At 54.6% G+C, this 20,261-nt stretch overlaps 1 protein-coding gene across 3 annotated transcripts in view; it reads left to right on the plus strand.

Moving 5' to 3' along the window:
* Positions 1–15,542, plus strand: part of SH3PXD2B (SH3 and PX domains 2B) — a 75,351-nt gene extending 59,809 nt beyond the window's left edge. For 2 of the 3 annotated variants that reach the window (XM_054568046.1, XM_054568044.1), the window contains 6 exons: positions 110–214; positions 4,031–4,148; positions 6,886–7,112; positions 9,123–9,172; positions 10,029–10,154; positions 12,946–15,542. In XM_054568046.1, coding sequence (XP_054424021.1) covers positions 110–214; positions 4,031–4,148; positions 6,886–7,112; positions 9,123–9,172; positions 10,029–10,154; positions 12,946–14,481 — 2,162 coding nt within the window. In that variant the 3' untranslated portion in view covers positions 14,482–15,542. The remainder of the gene's footprint in view (positions 1–109; positions 215–4,030; positions 4,149–6,885; positions 7,113–9,122; positions 9,173–10,028; positions 10,155–12,945) is intronic. The other variant, XM_054568045.1, reaches the window with a different exon arrangement.
* Positions 15,543–20,261: the final 4,719 nt, after the last annotated feature.

Consider the following 20,261-nt stretch of genomic DNA (forward strand, 5'->3'; position numbering starts at 1 on the left):
AGCCTTCCCTGAGTGTTGACACATCCAGTGCCTGAATGTGTTACTGTACTCTGACACCCAGACCTCACGCCCGGCCCAGCTGACACCGGTCTGCACTCTCGTTCCGCAGGCTGGTGGTTTGTCAGCACCGCGGAAGAGCAGGGCTGGGTCCCCGCGACCTGCCTCGAAGGGCAGGACGGTGGGCAGGACGAGCTTTCCCTGCAGCCTGAGGAAGGTAAGCCGGGCCCGCGCCTCTGGCCTGCTGGGCGCTGGGCTGGCCGTCGCCCCCAACCACGCGGGCGGTCCCCACCCAGCCCCTTGTCTCCGCGTCTGCCTCCGGGTAGTCTGGGGACATGAAGCCAAGCATGGGGTCACGGTTGATGGGCACGCCTGCCCTTTCTTAGGGGCCTGTGGGAGCCAACCCAGGGGAGCCTGGCTGGAGCTGGGCCTGACACCTGGTTTCTGTCAACACAGGCCACTTAGCCTCCCGGGAACCATTCTCACCAGAGTGCTTCCAATTCATTTGCAATTCAGCAGAGCCAACTGTGAAGATCTCTGTTTTCCCTGTTGGTTTAATGGCCCCAACTGGGCATCAGTTTCGTTTCCCAGAGAACTCTCCCCCACAGGGTCCTGAGGCGGGAGTGCCCCCCATGTCTGAGCCGCTAAGGCCCAGCAACTCCCCCCGCTCCAAAAGCACTCCTAAAACTAGAGTGCGTGTTCACCTAGCTCATAAACAGAAGGATTTAAGGTCAGACCGACAATAATGGGAGTCTCAGCTGCAGCACCGACTGGCTGAGGGAACTCGGGCCGGCAACTGAACCTCTCCGCAACTGGGCCGCCTCAAAAAATGGAAAGGATGTCCGCATCATGGGATTTTATTTTTTTAAATTAAATGAGATCCCACATGCAAAGCACTTGACAAAGAGCCTAAACAATAATAAAACAGCGAGGACCAGTTATTATCATATAGCTAGGCTGACCGAGGGTTGAACATTTGGGGCTTTTAGCTGATTGTTTTGAGGAAGCACAAAGCCACTTAAGTATCTATTTATCAGAACAGAGAGTGAAAAGAAGGGGGATATTTCTGTGCTCAAAGGGTAACAGCAAGAATTGTATATGGTTTTGCGTTTCATTTTATCACGGCCAACAGCCCTCACAGTAACGTGTCTGTTGGTTTGCTCTGCATTTGCCCAGGGGGGGCTGGGCCACAGGGGAAAACTGCCGAACCCGCTCAGGTTGGGGGCAGGGGTGTATACCGCGTGGAAATCAGCTCCCCTAGGCCGCTAATGCCGACCGCCCGGGCGTGCTCCGGAAAGGGGCTGCTTATTATCCTCATTCCACAGATGAGAAAACAGCCTCGGAAAGGTAGACATGCCTGCCCAGGGTCCCGCAGCTAGTAGATGGGAGAGAGACCACGTTTTCCCAAGGATTTGTACACTGTTCTTCCCTTTGCCACAGAGGCTTCTCTCAGTGCCTCTCTATGATCGTGCCAGGGATAGAATTATGTCTCCTGGATGCCTCTTTACTCAAGTGTAAGTTTAATCCTCGGGAACTCGGTCCTTTTGAGACACCTGGGTGTGGCATAGACTTAGGAATAATTGCTCTTAAATGGGAACACGTCCCTTTTGCCTGGAGACCCTGGAAGTGCTTTTTTTCTCACCTCTGCCTTCTGCCCTTCACCTCCACATGCTGCCCGTCCAGTCTCATGGAGGTACTGGTCTCTGCCCCGGCCCGCGGGCCGCCGCCGGACCCTGGGGGACTTGCATGCCATCAGCTGGCGTCCAGGTGTCTGCCTCGGAGTTTGCTTCCCTGTCCAGGGCCGGGAGCCAGGTCCCTGCATCTGCATGCACCTGCCTGCTCTGTGCCTGTTGCCTGTGAGAGACAGTGACCTTGTCTGTGCCGCGTGCGTGTTGGCATGTGGGTTTGGGAGGGCAGGTCCCAGGGCTTAAAGCTTCCCAGGTTAAAGAATGATGTCTGGGGTCCCCTAAAACGCTGAGCTAGTGACCTGCTCCTTCATCAGGCACATTTCAGTTGCAAGGAAAAGAAACCCACGTCAAACTGGCTCAAGCAAAATGGGGAAGTCTGTTGACGCATAGCACTAAAAAGCCCAGGGTAGGTCTAGCTGCAGGCATGGCTGGATCCAGGAGCTTGAAAACACCCCAGGGGTCTGAGACGCTCCTGCCACCCGTCTGCTCTGCTCTGCTCTCTTGCTTGCTGGAACCATCCTCTCGTGGCGAGGGTAGTTCTAGGAACCTTTCAGGGACACCCACCAAACACAAATCCCAGGATGAGTTCCAACTGCCCCGCGTGGGTTGTATGTCATCCCTGCACCCATCACGGTGGCCAGGGGGATGCCAGGCCAGGGCCACACGCCCACCTCTCCCTCCAGGAGGTGATGAAGCCAGCCTCACCCCAACCATGTGGACAGAGGCTGGTAGTGCCACCAGAGGAAGGGCAGTGCCCGCCACACAGTCTATAAGGTCTTCTACCTTGAGCTTTGTTAGGGATCACTGAGTGTCCCACGGAGCCCACAGAGGCCTCTGGGCTGGAGAACTTCTGGGGCCCAGCCAGACAGAGCGGCTGTGCGTAGACTGGGTTGCAGTGCCCCTGCAGCCTCCCTGAGCGAGGGGAGCAGCTGACACTGCGGTACACAGGATACGTGCAACCTGAGCCAGCTCGGCCCCCACCGAGCAGGTCAGTGGGCTAGATCAATAAATAAATAAACGCCCTGTGCGCTTTCCGCCTCCCGCTGCACCAGCTGGGCTGGCCACAGACAGACCACAGTGTTTTCCCAAAGGGAGGGTCGGCCCCCGCATGCTAACTATCCACACCAGCCTACAGCTGACCCGTTCGCTCCCTGGGGGCCCGGATGTAACCCAGACTGGAAGGCCCTCTCCCTCCGCCCTGGCTCCCCTGGGACACTCAGCTGCTCTCTGGCTCAGCAGCGCTGGGACAGGAGCCACCCCCTTGCTCCCTGGAGGGCCCTGCCTGCGTGTAACAATAAGCAGCCCTTCCAGCAGAGCCCACGCCCCTGTTCTGTGGGAGAGACACAGCTAGAGGCAGCTCTCCCACAGGAGGCTGGGGTCCTAAGGCCTCGGGGGAGGGAGCGGGAGACAGAGAGTGGGGTGAGAGGCACCCCCATCCCACTAATGAAGATAGAAGCAGGTAATCATTTTGCGAGATATATAGATATGTAGCTACGGATATAATTGTTATGTCTGTGCACCTAAAAATACTACAATGTTAGATGTCATTATATCTTAATTTGAAAAATGACATGAGCTTCAGGCATGGTTGGATCCAGGGGCTGGAAAGTAATTAATGACAAATGAAGATCAGTTGCCAGCTAGGTGATGAACATTGCCAGCTGTCTGCTCAGTATGATTTCAGCCTGAGACTGTGAGCTGCCTGATCCAGCTCATCCCTGCCCCTCCACCAGCGAGGACTACGGAGAAGCCCTGGAGGGTTTAGCCCCCTCTGGCATGAGCAGGGTGGCTCCCACCAGGCTGCCAGGACCTGTTCATCTACTACACAGTTACTCAGTCCTCCCGGTATCATATTCAGGTTGGAGGCAGAAGAATGAGCAAGAAAGACACAGATCCTGGCCTTTAAGAGCATCCATAGTCTAGCAGGGGAAACATACCCCAAACAAAGCACAGTAAATAAGTAAAGTACATGGTGTGTTAGAATGTAATTCCTGGTATGGAGGAAAGTAAACCTGGGTAAGGGCGATGAGGATGCCATGGGTCTGAATGCGGCAAAAGGCAAGGTCATGGGAGGTGACCTTGAAGCACACATTTGACGAAGGCGAGAGGAATGTGTGACACCAAGGGATTTGGACTTGCCCTCGGTCCTGTGTCCTGTGGGAACTTGCTCACAGTCATCCAGGGCTCCATGAGGGCTTAGAGGGCTCACAGAAATCTGTAGAGAAAAATCTTTCCCTCTGATGGGCAAGGACACCTCAAAGATGAGCTTTGGCCACAGGCTTGGCCATCAGTGTCCCGAGACCCTCAGTGGCCTTGGCTTACCCAGCATCCCTTTGTGCCCACAGAGGAGAAGTACACAGTCATCTACCCGTACATGGCTCGTGACCAGGATGAGATGAACCTGGAGAGAGGAGCCGTGGTGGAGGTCATTCAGAAAAACCTCGAAGGCTGGTGGAAGATCAGGTACCACTGCAGCTGGGTGGGTGTCAGGTCACGTGGGCTCCAGCTGCGCAGAGGTCTGTGAGCCATGCAGGTGGGGCGAGGTTTGGCCTGAGCCGCCAAGGGCCGCTTCTCCTCTGTGCTGTTTGGCTTCCCTCCCTACTCAGATCCTTCTCTGAAAGTCCGTAATAAGCAAAACCGTCTCCAAACACAATGAGCCACGGAGAGCAGTAACCCTGTTGAGCAAGACTGGTCCTCCTCCAGACGTTCCTCTTAATGAGTAACTGGCGGCTGAGCTGCCGCGTGTGATTTCCCTCCTCAGCCCGGCTCTGAGGCCAGCACAAGTCTCTCCGAGTCCAGCAGTGAAGGCATTTCAAACACTTTGTCACAGCTCCTTCCCCTGTGTCATGAAATCAGAACCCCACGGGCAGATAGGGCGCCAACTCATGCTGGTCTGCCTGGTGCTTTCCCAGGTTTATTAATGAGTCCTGGAAACCCTCTCTTGGGTCACCCTAGTAGCCAGGCAGTAACCACAGGAAACTGGGGCAAGAGAGGAAGCCTGAGGCCCCTGTCACCCAGCGTCTATGCCATGACGTGAGGCAGGACATGAGGGCCACTCACGTGGGGCTGAGTGTGTGATACTTCCTTCATTCATCCAGCAAACGCACACCAAGAATCTGTTCCGGGCCAAGCGCTGTTCTGGGAGCTGGGGAGTCAGTGGTGAGAAAGACAGGGATTCACAGCAAAGGGCACCGAGGACAGGCTCCCACGCCATCGCAGGCCAAGGTGGTGCCTGATGTGTTGGAGAGACGCACAAAACAGGGGCTTCTGAGCCCAGAGGCCAGGAAGGCTTCCTGAGGGAGGGGATGCACAGAACTGAGGTCTGAAGGAGTAATGGCAGTGACACATAACATCTTGAGTATATATGCTGTCTTGCTGCAAAACGAATTAACCCAAAACTTGTGGTTCTGGAATTTGGGAATGGCTTCATTGGCCCTGGGTCCGACCTGAGGCAGCCTGTGGTCAGTGGGGCCCGCAGTTGTCCAAAGGTCTGACTGAAGGGAGAAAGGGACAGTCTGGGTTTGAACCCCTGCCCTTCTCACCCCGAAGCCCACTTGCCACTGCATGTGTTGCCCCTCTGCTTATGGCTTTGTGCCCCCAAATGAACCGTCTCGTGTTGAGGCTGAGGATTGTATGGAGCGTGACATTTTCCAATTCAGACAAGATTTATCCCCACTCAGAGGGCAGGTGTTTTAAGATTGGTAGACTCCAAACTCTGCAGCTATCGCCTTATAATGTTGCTTTCAGTTACGAAGGACTTTCTTCACTGAAGCACAGTGCTATTTAGTTCTTAAAGTAATTCTTGACCAGATACTTGGCCCTGTCATGTATCCTTGCCGGTCAGTTAGGTGTGTTCAGCTCCCCTGAAGGTATAGGCACCTGTTCTTCAGTCCAGACCGGCGGGGTGCAGGGAAGTGTTTGACAGCTGCTCTCCAAGGGAATAATGCTCTTGAATTGCAGTGTTTGCCAATTTCCGTGGTGTAAATACTCTCACCCTGGCCAATGTCAAGCGTTCAGTGTGATGTCACCGAACATGGGGTTCAGAAGAAACGTGTGCCACTGTCACAAACAGCGTGAGCAGCTGTAAGACCAGTGGTCCAGACCAACCTTGGGTCATGCCATAAACTGAGTTTCACGTAGAGAATTAAGTGATCATTACACTCACTGGATTCCCTTTAGAATTCACTAAGCTGGTCTTTCGGCATCTCCGTCACTTTTGCAGTTCAGGGAGACACCCAGCTGATCCTTGGTAAGACTAGGAACCAGCCCTGACTTGCTTCATTCCCCTCTGAAGGCACATTTAACCCATGGAAACAGGGCCCCGCCCTTCCTGTGCCCGGAGCCGGAGCTGCTGGGAAGAGGCAGCAGAGCCTGGGAGTTAGGGGCACAGACAGGTGCCAGCAGCCGGGGTCTGAGTGCCTGTCTGCCACCTCCAGGACTGGATGGATGAAACCCATCAATGGCTATAAAGTACATAGTGCAGAACAGTACGTGCCCACTAAGTACCAGTTGTTATCATTGTCATTGCAGCGATGGCTATATGGGGACAGCAGCTATAGCAGAAGCTACGCCCACTTGCCAAGCCCATGTGCAGTTTGTCCACTTGCCTGTTAGATTATTCACTTCACCGGCACTGAGACCCTTGACACACAGAGATGGACCGGCCATGGCCCTGCCCCAGCGCGCGCGTTCTGCGTGGGGCGACAGGCCAGCCACATGTATTTGTGTTGTAGGTGTGAGCACTGTGGTGTGTGCAGGCGGCAGGGCTCCGTGGAGGGAGGGCTTCGTTCTCGGCGAGGCTCGGAAAGGGCTTGCAAAAGGAGATGGGATTAAGCAGAGCTGGGAAAGAGAAGCAGGGAGGAGAGGGGAAGGGGCTTTGCCGGAGGGTCTCCGAGAGCTGGGGCAAGGGAGTTGAAAGACGGAGGCGCATGTGGGAAGTTGCAGGCTGAGTTGGGCGGGTGGGACATGAGCGATGAGGCTGGGGGACAAGCTGAGGCCAGGTGGGAGGACCTTGAATGCCAAGCTCTTGATGGCTTGGGCTTCCCCGGGAGGTGGCAAGCAGTGTGCCAGCCTCTGGCGCTGGGCACTGCTGACCACCATTCCTGCCCTCTGGGCTCCGCGGTGTGACTCACAGTAGGAGCGTGGCTTCTTCCCATGGGTGGCAGGGCAGCCTGACCAGCATCCGTTCTTCTCCTCGCAGGTACCAGGGCAAAGAGGGCTGGGCCCCAGCCTCGTACCTGAAGAAGAGCGGCGGGGAGCCCTCACCCCCGAAGCTGGGCCCTGCCTCGTCCACCCACGCGGGCGTCCCTGACCTGGATGGAGTTTCCCGGCCGCAGAACTCGGTGGGCAGGGAGAAGGAGCTGCTCAGCAACCAGAGGGACGGCCGGTTTGAAGGCCGCCCGGTGCCGGACGGTGACGTCAAGCCGAGTGAGTGACACCCACCCAGGTCCCAGAGGCTCTGCCCAGTGCTCCTGAGACACTGTCCCTCATGCTGTAGATGAGAAAGCAGGGGCTCAGAAACCCGGGGTACCTTGTTCCCGGATCATTCAGCCAGCAAGCCACAGCCGAGCCTCTGAGTGGAGGGCGCTGCCTGCCTGCTCCAGACCACGCGTTCCGCTGCCTCGTGGTGATCAGATAGCTGCTGCTTCTCAGGGCCCTGCTGTGCGCCAGGAGTATTAGAATTAGTTTCCTTAACTCTGCATAACGGCCTTGGAGGGAATTACCACTTTCATTTTACAGATTGGAAAACAAAGCAATTGAGCGGTTTGCCCAAGATCACTGAACTAGTCCACGGAGGGGCCGGGACTTGAACCCAGGCTTGTCTGACTCCAGCACCAGTGCTCTCTCCACATGGCCTCATTTCTGAGCCAGAGGAAGAAAAAGTTAACCCTCTGAAGTTGGCTTTACTCTAACAACAGTTTTTTGTCTGTCTTTTCACTGCAAGCATATATATTACCGTTTAATGTGCCCAATACAGCTGAGAGTAGGGTTCATTATTGTCCACTGTGTTCTCAGGACTCCAGCCTCAAGCATGCAGCTTCCTGTTAGCCATTGGGATAAAGTCCTTTGTCCCTGGCTGGGCTTGTCTAGCAGTTTATGTGGCTCTTTTAGTCTAAGAACTTCTTGAGTCTCATGTTCTCTGCTTAGCTGCTCTGAGAAAGCACTGACAGGCCATGGCGGGGGTTCTATCCAGCACCTAGTTCCTGTGATTCCAATCTATCGTGGCAAAGGGTACAGGAGGATTCCCAGTAACCCCGAGGAGCAAACAAAGATCTGAAACCCCATATTAAGATAGGTTCAGATGCTCAAACAAAGACACACACCTCCCACCACCACATACATACACCTAATAACAGTGGCACAAGTCATTTAGATGTTTACTTCTTTTTTACAAAAGATCCAGGTATATGTCCAGGGCTACTATGGCCACCGTGTGCAGTCAGGAATCTTGTTACACTGCCTCTATTGCATGTTGCCCTCATCTTCCTAGTCTCGGATGGCTCACGGCTAGTCCAGTCATGAAAAGAGGCAGAGAGAAGTGGCTGATTAGACCAGAAGCTACACTGTTCCCACTCTCACATCTTACGGCTAGAACTTAGTCACATGACAATACCTAGCTGCAAGGGAGTCTAGGAAATGTTTTTCTATTGGTAGCTAAGTGTCTGGCTAAAACTCTGTTGCTATTTATGCTAACAGAAGACAGGAGAAGTGGTTATTTAAGCAATTAGCAGTCATCTCCACACCCCAACTGCCAAACTACCCATCCGTGAAGGCCCACGCTAAACCAGCTCTGGCAGTGCATGGGGTGCCTTTCTTAATATTCCGCCTTTTGCCAGGAGCCTTGGACCACCACAAAGTCATCTTCCTACTCACCCTGAAGCCCAGAGTAAGGGCACCTCCACTCCAGAGTAAAAACTCTTGAAGCCATCCTAAGCAACCTAAGTTTGGTTCTGTCTACATGTTGTTTAATTTGGATTTGTTCTAGAACGCAAAGCCAGAGGCGGTAACATTTATGGCATATCTGCCATGTGCCAAGAGCCTCACACAAATTGTTTACTTGCATCTCCACCACTGCCCCTGGGAGGCAGGCGTTAACTCTCCTTCTACAGATGAGGGCCTTGTGTCCCAGAGAGTCAGGTAGCTTGCTGCAGCCCACCTCTGCTATTCTGTTATTCCGAAGTCTTCACCTTTGCCCTTTCTGGAAAGCTTTCCAGTGCTCCAGCACAGGGCCAGCCTGAGCTGCGTCTGAACAGCCCCTTCCTTACCCAACTCTTCTCGCGAGAAGGGTCACAGCGGTCAGAGCAGCTCTCTGAGGCCTGTGCGGAGTGTTGTACCTTATCTTGTACAGGATGGAACAGATCTTTCCTGGTATCCCTCTCAGGAATTTCATCTGTAGAATTCTGCACATGTGTGAAATAAGATCTTGTCTTTTCATAGGATCACCCAAGATGAGGCAGAGACCCCCTCCTCGCCGGGACATGACCATAGTAAGTGGGCCCTTGCTGCTGGGGAGCCAGCCCCTGGCCTGACACGAGCCTCTCGCCCCTGTGCCTTCCTGTCCACCCAGTGGCCTCGTGCACCAGGCCAGACAAGTACTAGGCCATTGACAGGCAGAAAAGCAAGTTGCTCGTGGCTTTGCGACACTTGGGCTTCGTGGCACACCCTCTGCTTCCTGAGCCTGCTTCCCGTTGTCTTACATCAGTCTTCTCAAAGAAGGTGACTGAAACCGCAACTGGGATGAAGCAGAAAAATCATGTGTGGTCCCATTCTAATATATTACATTCATACATTTGTAAATTTTTTTGGTACCTTTCTGGCCAATACATTGAAAAAAACAGGTCATCTTTTTCTTACTGCCTGCCATTTAGCAAGCACCCGTTGCGTGCATGCGGTGTGCTGAGCGCTTTGCCGCACCCCCTTACGGAATGCCTACAGGGACCGCCCCCCGCCCCCATCCCAGTAGATCCACAGGAGGCGACATGGAGGCTCCTCAGTCGCACACGTAATCAGTGCTTCTCACCCAGACCGGTCTGACTTGAAAAACTGTGTTCTTTCCATAACCCTTGCCACCTCTTAGGTTCAGAGAATATTGTCTTGCCTCAGATGTTCATGATGATTGCTGGCAAATGTTTCTTCTCTTTGCTCTAAAGCTGAAGGGCCAGTGAGCTCACCCAGAAGATAATGATCTGAGTGGGCCTCTTTGTTTAGTCCCATGGGTCCACCAGCGCCCCCTTGAGAACGAGCGTGTGCCCCGGTCCCTTAGCCCCCCCACACACACACCCCTCTTTCAGTGCCGTGGTAATGGACTTATACTGGACTTAGCACTTTGTTTAATCATGTCAGCCTCGAGGCCTCAACCTGCCCAAGCCTCCCATCCCGCCCCAAGTGGAGGAAGAGTATTACACCATTGCCGAATTCCAGACCACCATCCCTGATGGCATCAGCTTCCAGGCGGGCCTGAAGGTCGAGGTGAGTGGACCTGTTGTCTCTTTGCCTCCCTGAGGTTCTTTTTTAAAATTTACTTATTGTGATAACATTGGTTAATAGCATTACATAGTTTTTGACTGAACCAAGTATTGTTTTCTGGTGATAAATTTTGTGCACTCTATTTTGCTCTTCTCCAGTTTTGCTTCCCGGTTCATTTCAACATCACGATAGCCTTCACAGTTCATTAACAGAGCCGCAGTGTGTTCTAGCAGTGGAACTGTTAGGCCCAGCTAATTCCTTGCCTAGCCTTTTTGTCTTTATAACGTGCTTCATGATAATCAGTGATGATATAGACCAGGTACCTTACATACAGTACTTGGTAACTAACCTAAGTCCTGAGAGGTCAGTATCCTCAGCCTATTTTACAGATGTACCTGAGACAAAGAGAGGGTACACAAGTTGCCCAAGGCGACATAGGTAGTCAGTGGTGCAGCTGGGATTTGAACCTGGGGCTCTTTGGTGTTAAAGCCCAGGCTCTTTCCTCCTCATTCTTTCGATTTTGCATTTGCTTTTATTCGTAATAGCTCTTAGCTTCTCTCTAGTGAATGAAATCTCCTATAAGTTGTGATTAATAACACAAATGTTTTAGAGCTTCTGCCATAATACTTTGCATAGTAAGACTGGCAAATCCTCATGGGTATGTTTCATTTTGATTATTGTTCATACTTAGTATTAGAGTTGTTGCATTCATGGATGTGCCCACAATGACTTGTGTGCCCAGAATCACCTTTAATTGTTACTGTAGCTGCCAAGTGTTGGCAAGATACTAGTTGCCCTCAGGTGAAGGGCTTGCATTTATCAGTGCCCTTTCCTGGAGAGAGTCCTACTCCTGGGACTTAAGTATATGCCTGTCACGTGCATCCTGCTCTCTCGGTAACCTTTGCTGTAATGTAATAATAGGTAACATTTACCTTCCAGCATCTGCCAAGTGCTGATGTATGCATTAGCTTATGTGATCAGCAAGTGGAGGTCACCGTTTTTACCATTCTCCCTTTTTTGTGGTATGGAATCTCAGGAATGTGGTTTGTGCAGGGCCATTCAGACCGTAAATGGTGGAGGCAGAGCTGGAACCCAGGCTTGCGGGCCCCAGGGCCCAGCCTCTGCCTCCTGGGCTGGGTCTGTGGCTGCCAGTCCTCTCCGCACTGGGCATAGAGCGCGGCAGCAGAACCTCTTCGTGCCCAGCATTTTATCATCCCAGGCCCAGCATCTCCCCAAGCAGGGCCCCCTTTTTGGGACAGGGTCAGACAGGGGGAAGGCTCGGGCTCCAGAGCCCACCAGCCTGCCTTTGACTCCCACCTCTGCCGTTGACTCGCCTGACCCTCTGCAAGTCCCCAGTGCTCTTGAGGCTCCGTTCTGCATCTGTCAAACAGAGTCATAACCCCATCTCATGGGGCAGTTGTGAGCGTTTGTGAGATCTCCTAATGCACAGAACCTGCCAGAGAACAGCAGGTATTAATTAGCTCAGGCCACCATGCCAAAGGACCACAGACTGGGTGGTTTAAACAGCGGGGGTTTATTTCTTCACAGCCCAGCAGGCTGGAAGTCCAAGATGAAAGTGTCGGCGGGGTTGGTTTCTCCTGGAGCTCCTCCCCCGGGCTTGTAGACAGCCATCTTCTCCCTGGGTCCTCACATGGTTGTCCCTCATTCTGTATGTTCTCTTGTGTCCTAATCGCTTCTTATAAGGACACCGGTCATAGACGATTAGGGGCCACCTTAATGACCCCCCCCCTTTAACTTAACTATCTCTTCAAAGGCTCAGTCTCCAAATAGAGTCACATCCTAAGGTACAGGGGTGAGGGCTTTGACATATGAATTTCAGGCAGACACAGGTCAGCTCCCAGCTTGCAACTTGCATACCTTTCACCCGTGTGAATTTAGATATGCAGTATGAACGAAAGGCAACGGGTAACATAACATCTTAAATATCGTGGGTGATTCTACCCACCGTTCCATTCAGTGGGTGTGTATCCCAGAGGGGGAAGGAGAGGAGATGAAAGTTTGTTTTACTCCCTTCAACATCAGTTCTCCTGAATGTAAACATGAGCTGAGTGTGATTCCCACGTTTAAGGGCACGCATTTCTCATCTAGCAAGGCCTGCAAACATCACTTTATCTGGTGCGCAACTGAAGCAGCAGCAACTGGGGCTGGTTTGGGCTGCATACGGGTTTCACTTGAATTGTAGCAGACACCACGGGGGGCCCACCCTGCACCCTGACCCCCCCTGAGCTGGCCTGCAGCCGCATGCAGGCCCCCGCAGCCGGCAGCTTCCCGCCTCCTGTGGTGCCTGGGGGCACTGCCCAGAAAGAGGGGAGTTCATTCCCTGGGGGAGGGGGCAGAACGATGAGTCCGGAGGTAAATGTCCCCACCCGCAGTGGGACAGTCTGATTCTGCATGGCCTCTCGGAGGGTCCCTGGTGGATTAAGCCCCAGTGGCCCAGAGCAATGACCTGCTCACAATAGGCTCTCACACTCCCCGTTCCCTCACTTGGGCCTTTCTGAAGTCATCTCTTACATGAAACGCCTATTCCCAAGTCCACGTGTTTGAGACTGTGTCTGGGGAAATCCAAAGTTAAGGAAGAGCCTGCCGCCATGCGAGAGATTCCTGGTATGTGGTAGTCTCCATAGACGGTCCCCCAGACACGTTGCCTGGGAACCTGCTGAGTGCACCTCCCTGCTTCTGGAGCTCCAGGTGCATGCGGGTCTCCTCCAGCGTCCTGGTCTGCTGGCTCTGGAACCCTAACCTACTAAGTATTTTCCTCTCTCCTCCCATCCAGGTGATTGAGAAGAACTTGAGTGGCTGGTGGTACATTCAGATTGAAGACAAGGAAGGGTGGGCCCCAGCGACCTTCATTGACAAGTATAAGAAGACCAGCAATGCCTCAAGGCCCAACTTCCTGGCTCCCTTGCCCAGCGAGGTGACCCAGCTCCGGCTGGGGGATGCAGCCGCGATGGAGAACAACACGGGCAGCGAGGCCAGCGGCCCCTCTCGGCCCCTGCCCGAGGCACCGCTTGGTGCTGCGGACTCCGGGATACCGTGGTCCAAAGACTGGAAGGGCGGTAAGGAGGGCCCGAGGAAGGCGCCCTCCGACACGTCGTGTGCGGGCTATGAGGAGATTTCAGACCGTGACCTGGAGGAGAAGCCCAGCCTCCCGCCCCGGAAAGAGTCCATCATCAAGTCGGAAGGGGAGCTGCAGGAGCGGGAGCGGCACAGGATGGAGCAGCTCAGGGGCTCCTCGCCCAAGCCTCCTGGCATGATGTTGCCAATGATTCCAGCTAAACACAGCCCCCCGGCCCGAGACGGCAGGAGGCCAGAGCCCAAACCTGACAAAAGCAAGCTGTTCCAGCTGAAAAATGAGATGGGGCTGGAGTGTGGCCACAAAGTATTGGCCAAGGAGGTGAGGAAGCCCAACCTCCGGCCCATCTCCAAATCCAAAGCCGACCCCCCGGAGGAGAAACCCGAAGCCGTTCCCCAGAACCCCTTCTTAAAGTCCAAGCCTCAGGTTAGGCCCAAACCGGCTGCTTCCCCCAGGATGGAGCCACCTCAGGGCGAAGACCAAGTGGACATCTGCCACCTCAGGAGCAAGCTCAGGCCTGCCAAGTCCCAAGAGAAGCCCTCGTTGGATGGAGAGAGCAGCCACCAGGCCGGTGGGGGCCAGGACGCGGCCTTCAGCCGCAGCTTCCTCCCAGGGGAGGGGCAGGGCCGTGCGCAGGACTGGACAGGCAAGCAGGAGGGGCTCGGCCCCAAGGAGGCACCCTGCAGAGCCCCTCCGAGGCCAGCCAAGACCGCGGACCCTGCGCCCAAGAACGTGCCCCTGCCTCTCCAGGAGGCCCCGCAGCAGAGACCCATGATCCCGCCCCGCAGACCACCCCCGCCCAAGAAAACCTCCTCAGCCAGGCCGCCCCCGGAGGCCCGAGGGCCACAGCGGGAGGCCAGCGAAGGCAGGGCAGCTCCCGCCCCGGGCCGTGCCCTGCTGGTCCCTCCAAAAGCCAAACCTTTTCTCTCCAACTCCTCAGGGGGCCAAGATGACAACCAAGGCAAAGGCGGGCCAGGGCCGCGGATGGTGGGCAAGATTGGAGAAAACAGGGAGAAAGCGGCTGCGGCCCCCTTCCCCAGTGCCGACAGCCCGAAGGACTTGTATGTGGCCGTGGCCAACTTTGAAGGTGATGAAGATTCGAGCAGCTTCCAGGAGGGGACCGTGTTCGAGGTCCGGGAAAAGAACAGCAGCGGCTGGTGGTTCTGCCAGGTCCTCAGCGGGGCGCCCTCCTGGGAAGGGTGGATTCCTTCCAACTATCTCAGAAAGAAGCCCTAGCCTCCTCCCCACCCTGTCTGGAGGGCCTGTGTGTCCCTGCTGGTTTTGCCCACATATTTAATATGCCTCTTAATTTATCATTCTCCACGCAGCTTCAAAGGAACGAAGGCTCTGGAGGACTGTGGTTGCTTCCCTCCCACGGGTAGCGTCGGCCCTCCCACCACGGTGGCTCCCAGAGCCTCTGGGCCACAGGCTGGCTTTCTCTCTGCTCACGACCCCTGCCTTAAGGCCGGTGGTGTTGCCACCGAGCTTCCCTGCCCTCCTGGCAGTGGAACCATGACTCTCCAAGGCCTCCAGAACCCACCACCTGGAGAAACTGCAGAAAGGGTTTCTCGTTGCCTGGACCCCACGTAGGAAGGGGCGGCCCCCCAGCCCCGCATCGAGTCCGCGACGGCTTACTCCAACTCCTCCATGTCTCGAAAAGCCCAGTGACTATTTGCCCAGTTTCCAAAATGCCTGGCACCAGAAAGGACTTCACCCTGTAGAAGTGGGCTCTATGGCCAGTCCCAAAGCGGGGTGTGCTCTGTCTCCAAGGCCTCAGGCCCCAGGCTTCTCTGTTAGACCAGAGGCAGCTACTCCTGCCTCCCATCTTCTGTCTTGGGAGCCTAAAAGGGGTGGGTCCTCAAGGAGTGGGTCCCGCCTGGAGCAAACTTCACTGCTGGGCTCCGGACAGTCCCCTCCCCACCCTGGGGCATGTCACTCTGTCTACCTAGAGCAAGAAGCTCAGTGTTTGTTTGAAAAAGGGGACTGTCGTGCCCAAGCAATTCTCCTATGTGGGCGCTCTTCTGCTGCGTAGCTAGTCAGTGCCAAGTTCCATAGGCGGCACTTTACACCCACATTTAACCCCCACAACAGCCCTCCGCTGTAATAGTGCACCCATTCCGTAGATGGGGTGACTCACCTAGCGAGCCCCAGGCACACTAGCTAGGACGAGCGGGGAAGAGGGTTTGCATCAAGGCCGGCCTGACTTCCCAGCCTGTGCCCTTCATCCTGGAAGAGGCCGACCAGGCAGGGGAGGGAGAGGCGTGGGTGCCAGAACCCCATCTCCTGCTTCTGTGCTGGCGTCCCGGAGAGGGCGCTGAGGTGGCCTCTCACGCCAGCCTTGAGGGGCCCTGGTGGCTCCAAGACTAGCCGTTGGTTCTACATTGAGCTGAGCGTAGCAAGCGGTGGCCTCCTCGGGTGACAGGGACCCAAGGGCCAAGCAGATGCCTCTTGTCACTCAGTGCTGCTGCTTCTGCTGCTCTCTGGCTTTCCTAGTTTTCTTTTTCTCCACTGCACTCTCCCTCTCTGTCTCACTGGGAAGAACCCAGGGCAGCCCTCCCACACATTTTGATGGTGTGGTTCATTCACCTAGAGTCACGGTCACCTGCAGAACTAGAACCAGGCCCCCGCCCCCAGTTGCCAGCTCTGCCTGAGGACCAGGCTGCCTGGCGGTGAGAGGGCAGCACCCCTCCCGCCCCCGCCCTGCCCTGCAGGGGAAGAGGAAGTGGCCCTGTCCTGCCCCAGAGTCGCCCATTCAGAGCATCCGTTGACGGCAATGCTTTTGGAACCACAAAGCCAGCTTTCCTGGGGGTGCTCGCTGTCCACCTGCTGTGCCAAAGGCCCCTGCCCCTCCCCCCACCCCCACCACATGGACTCTGGATGTTTCCGCAGAAGGAGCTTCCTCAGACCTGCACTGTCATCCTTGTCCTTCCGTCAGCCTGTGAGTCCCGTCCCTGAGGATCTTGGGGCAGGGCCCTGCCGTGCTCTGCGCTGCACCTGCTCGCCCCTTGGCCCTGTGCCCAGCACCCTGGAGGGAAGAAGGGAGGTGGCTGGAGCAGGGCCACCCACCTCTTCCCGGTCCCTTGCTTAGGACGAGGCCCCATAGTGTGCTTCCGTGAGTGAGCCACTTTGGTTTAAACCGCTTTTATGAAGCTGTTAGGCAGGATTTGACTCACACGCTCCAAAACACAAAACTCGAAAATTTTTTTTTCCTGACTCACTTGGTGCTTTCATTGACCTTTCCAAGTATTTTGTGAGCGCCTACCATGTGCTGGGCGCCAGCTAGACCAGGCTGCGTGCGACTCCCTGCCTGGCTGGGAGAGCTTTGGTTTTTGTTTGCTGATTCCACCGAAAGGGTTTGACTTTGACCTCTTTCCCTCCTCCTGGGCATCAGCTGGGTGGGAATGGATTGTTTCTTTCCTTCCCTGGCCAGAACATTTTCCTGCAAATGAAAGAACTTGCCTTTTATTTTTATTAACATTATTTTTTATTCTTATTCTTTGGACAGGAACTGAGGGTACTGAAGCTGTGTTCCACTCTGCTCACTGTTTTCCCTCAGGATACCCTTGTGTCCTGAGCTCTGCTCTCTCGCGCTCCTTTGCCACAGCGGTGGGCACGTCCCCAAGCACCTGGAAGGGGGGAGTCTTGGTGGCAGTGGCTCTCCCTAGCTGTCCTTGCCTGTGGACTTAGGGTTACACCGTCCAGGTCTGTGACCACTCTTTGTGAGCAATTGATGGAGCATATGCAAAACACCCTGGAGTTACAGCCGTGGAAACGGCCTGGGCTGTAGGAATGACCCCTGACGCCAAGCTCCGGCCGGTCACCAGGGTTTCAGCCCATTCCCTCCTTTAACTCAGTCCCCACGATAACCCTGTGAGGTGTGTGGGGTCAGCCCCGATCTGTTGCGGAAAAACTGAGGTTCAGGGGTTGAGGCTCTGTTCTTAGCTTCATCCGAATGGTGACAGCGACCAAGCTGAGACTCAGATCTGGGGGTTTTCCCCCCAGTGCACGTGACTTCCTCTGCCACCAGCAGTGAAACATACTTGGGGCTTCCAGGGAAGCAGGTGACTCTCCTTCTGACTGAGTTCCCCCTCCCCATCCCACAATGACAGGTCAGTAGGTTACCCGTGAACGCCTGTCTGAAGGGCAGACAAAGGTGGGGTTTTCTGCTTTCTTCCTCTCCGCTTCCTTCCTGCATTTTATTGTACATCTTAGAGTAAAACTACAGTGTATGGTGCCACCGCATCTTTGGGAAAATACGAGTTTTGAGGACCTTCACTGGATAAAATAGGCCTTTGCTCAAAAATTTCACTCAGAGGTTCTTTGCCATGTGGCGGGGTTATGTCCTCGTCCCAGGCTGGGACGTGGGGAAGAGCTGGGCTCCAGCTGGAACCGCTTGTAATGCCGTCACCTTCAGAGGAATTACAAGGGCCCAGGTCAGCCTGCCCGCCGACACGGGGGGGCTCCCGCCCCGGGCCCCGCCACGTCACCGATTTCTGAGGCTGCATTCTAGGCCTGAAAACATTGTTGAGCCCACCAGGGTTTCGTCACCAGGCGGAACAGAGGAAAACAAACTTGCCACATTCGAGGGCAGGTGCTGAATCTCCCCAAGGTTTGGAAGGATTTGAGGGACGGACAGTCCGGTATTTATTCAGCCCGTACCAAGTGCCAGCATTGAGTGGAATTAAGGACTTGCTCTTGCCCTCAAACAGCTGGCAACTTGGCAGCAAGAATGAGAAGGTCCGTGGCTTGGCTCCCAGCCTTTCATTGTGCTGAGTCTCTTAAGTGTCGGGTCTGCCCGCTCCTGGGAGGCCTCGCCCTTGTCTTTGGACTGTGCCAGCAGGCACACAACAGTCTTAGCCACACATGGCAGTCTTGTCCCCCTTGGTTGTCCAGGCCTGTCCTTCGGGGCGAACAGCCAGACGGTGGATTACCTAGGGTCCAGCTGTGGCCTGAACGAGTGATGATTGGCTCACACTGAGGGTGCAGGGCGCCCTCCCTTAGCCTAGAGGAATTGCTCCGGACTTGGCTAAGGTTCTGGCTTTGCGGAGTTAAAACCAGGAGGCTCCCCACTCATGGACCGCCTGCTGAGGATGCTTCCCACAGGCGTGACCGTCCAGCTCCGTGGGGTGACGTCTGGTTTCTGGTGCTACCCTGCGGGTTACTGAGCCCCTCACTGTGCTGCCACATTCCACCTCCCTCCCCATGTCTGCCTTTACGCTAAAGGAGGCTTCCTAGTTCCAGTCAGGGACAAAGGGGTTCAGTCTCTGTTTCCTTGAAGAGGCCAAACCCAGTGTCTCAGCCAGTAGCCTTCACTTCCAGTTCTACAGACACACAAGGCGATGCCCGTCAGGCTCGCTCCAGCAGTAAGCAATTCTCAGGCCGCAGAGGTGTCCGTGTTTGACCCCCGCGTAGGCCGGCCTCTGCCTTTGTGCCCTGTCATTGTTAATAGCGCCCCTTTTGCCCTCCCAGGGGTGAGGAGGAACTAGGGCCACCTTAGCTGCAGCCCACATGTCCTGCTTCAGGGAGCCACCAAGTGAGTGGGCCACTTCTCACGTCCCTCCAGGAACGGGGGGCCCTGGCGGCACTGGCCCGCCACCCTGCATCAGCTCACAGGCTGGTGCTGGAGACTTCGGACACTCGGTGCTCCTTGTGCCCACGGCAGACAAACTGTTTCCTTTTAACACACACAAAAAATAGATGAGGATGTATAATGTGAGGGGGAGGGTGATGATAAATAGCTGTAGCATGTATAGACTATATACTTCCATTAGACTTTTTCTTTTTTCTTTTTTTAATAAAAACGTGCTTGACTGGTTTCAAGCCCCATTGCAAAGATGCAGTGTCTGTGGACTTTATTTGGCTGAAGAAAGGATGCATAGCTTTGTGTCCCGGCGTCTTGGCCTGGGTTTTGAGATCAGAGAACAGAAGCCTCTATGAGCTTTTATGTCTGGGCGTTGCCCAGAAATGGGAGGGATCTCTGTCTTTGAGTCCTTGTGCATCTTGATTCTTTTAACCACAGTGTCCAGAAGCCGAGGGAAAGCTGGGTGTCTCCCACATATTCTCAGCTCCTAAACTCACACGGCCAGGGGGCCTGGAGCATCTCGCTGGTGTTGCCTCCTGCCAGGCAGGCATGTGCTGGAGGGCGGGGCCCTACGGAGACTGCCCGGGCCCATCTGCTCCCAGGAGGGCGAGGCATTGTCTGACCTTTTATTACTTTCCCAAGGGCAGAGCCAAGACAAAACCAACCCCAACGTGGAGCCTTCTTGGTCCCAGGTAAGTCTTTAAACAAAATGGCACCGCCACCCAGCTTCCTGGGGAGGGGAGAATAGGACCCTCAAGCCCCTGAACAGAAGAACTGCAAGGGGGCGGTTTACATAACACCATGCATCCACACTTGGAGGAAACTAAAGAAAGCAGCGCCCCGTCAGACCTTGCTTAGGGGTACTGGCCCTTCATACACCATATTACATATGTTCCCATAAGAAGGGAAAATGTCGTTCGGGTGCCCTTGGGAACGTTTTTTCCCAAATCTTCCAAACCAAGAGTGCTCAGCCGCAAGATGACAAGCGTAAGATAACCTGGGCTTCTCTGGTGCAAAGTTCTGCCTCTGACCACACATTACCTCTGTGATACTTTGCATCCTCTCCTGTAAAATGGGGACAAGAAAGCCCTTCCAACAGCGTTGTGAAGATGAATAAAAATAATGTATGCCTCGCCCATAGAATTAATGGTCTTCAAATATTTTCATTACCTAATGCAGGAGCTGGCAAACTTCTTCTTAAAGAGTCAGATAATAAATATTTTGGGCTTTGGGAGCCAAGAGGCAAACCCAGAAGGTTATGCAAGGACTTGCATAACTATTTAAAATGTAACCATTTAGCACGTAAAACCCATTCCTAACTCTGTACAAAAACAAGCAGCTGGGTGGATTCGGCCCAAAGGGGATAGTTTGCCAACCCCCTGGCCTGGTGTATATTTTCATCTCCTATTTTATTACTTTTCTCTAAATGAAAGTT

This window comes from Pteronotus mesoamericanus, unplaced genomic scaffold, assembly GCF_021234165.1.
Source record: "Pteronotus mesoamericanus isolate MK-2021 breed Mesoamerican mustached bat unplaced genomic scaffold, CSHL_Meso_final contig_2, whole genome shotgun sequence".
Taxonomy (NCBI): Eukaryota; Metazoa; Chordata; class Mammalia; order Chiroptera; family Mormoopidae; genus Pteronotus; species Pteronotus mesoamericanus.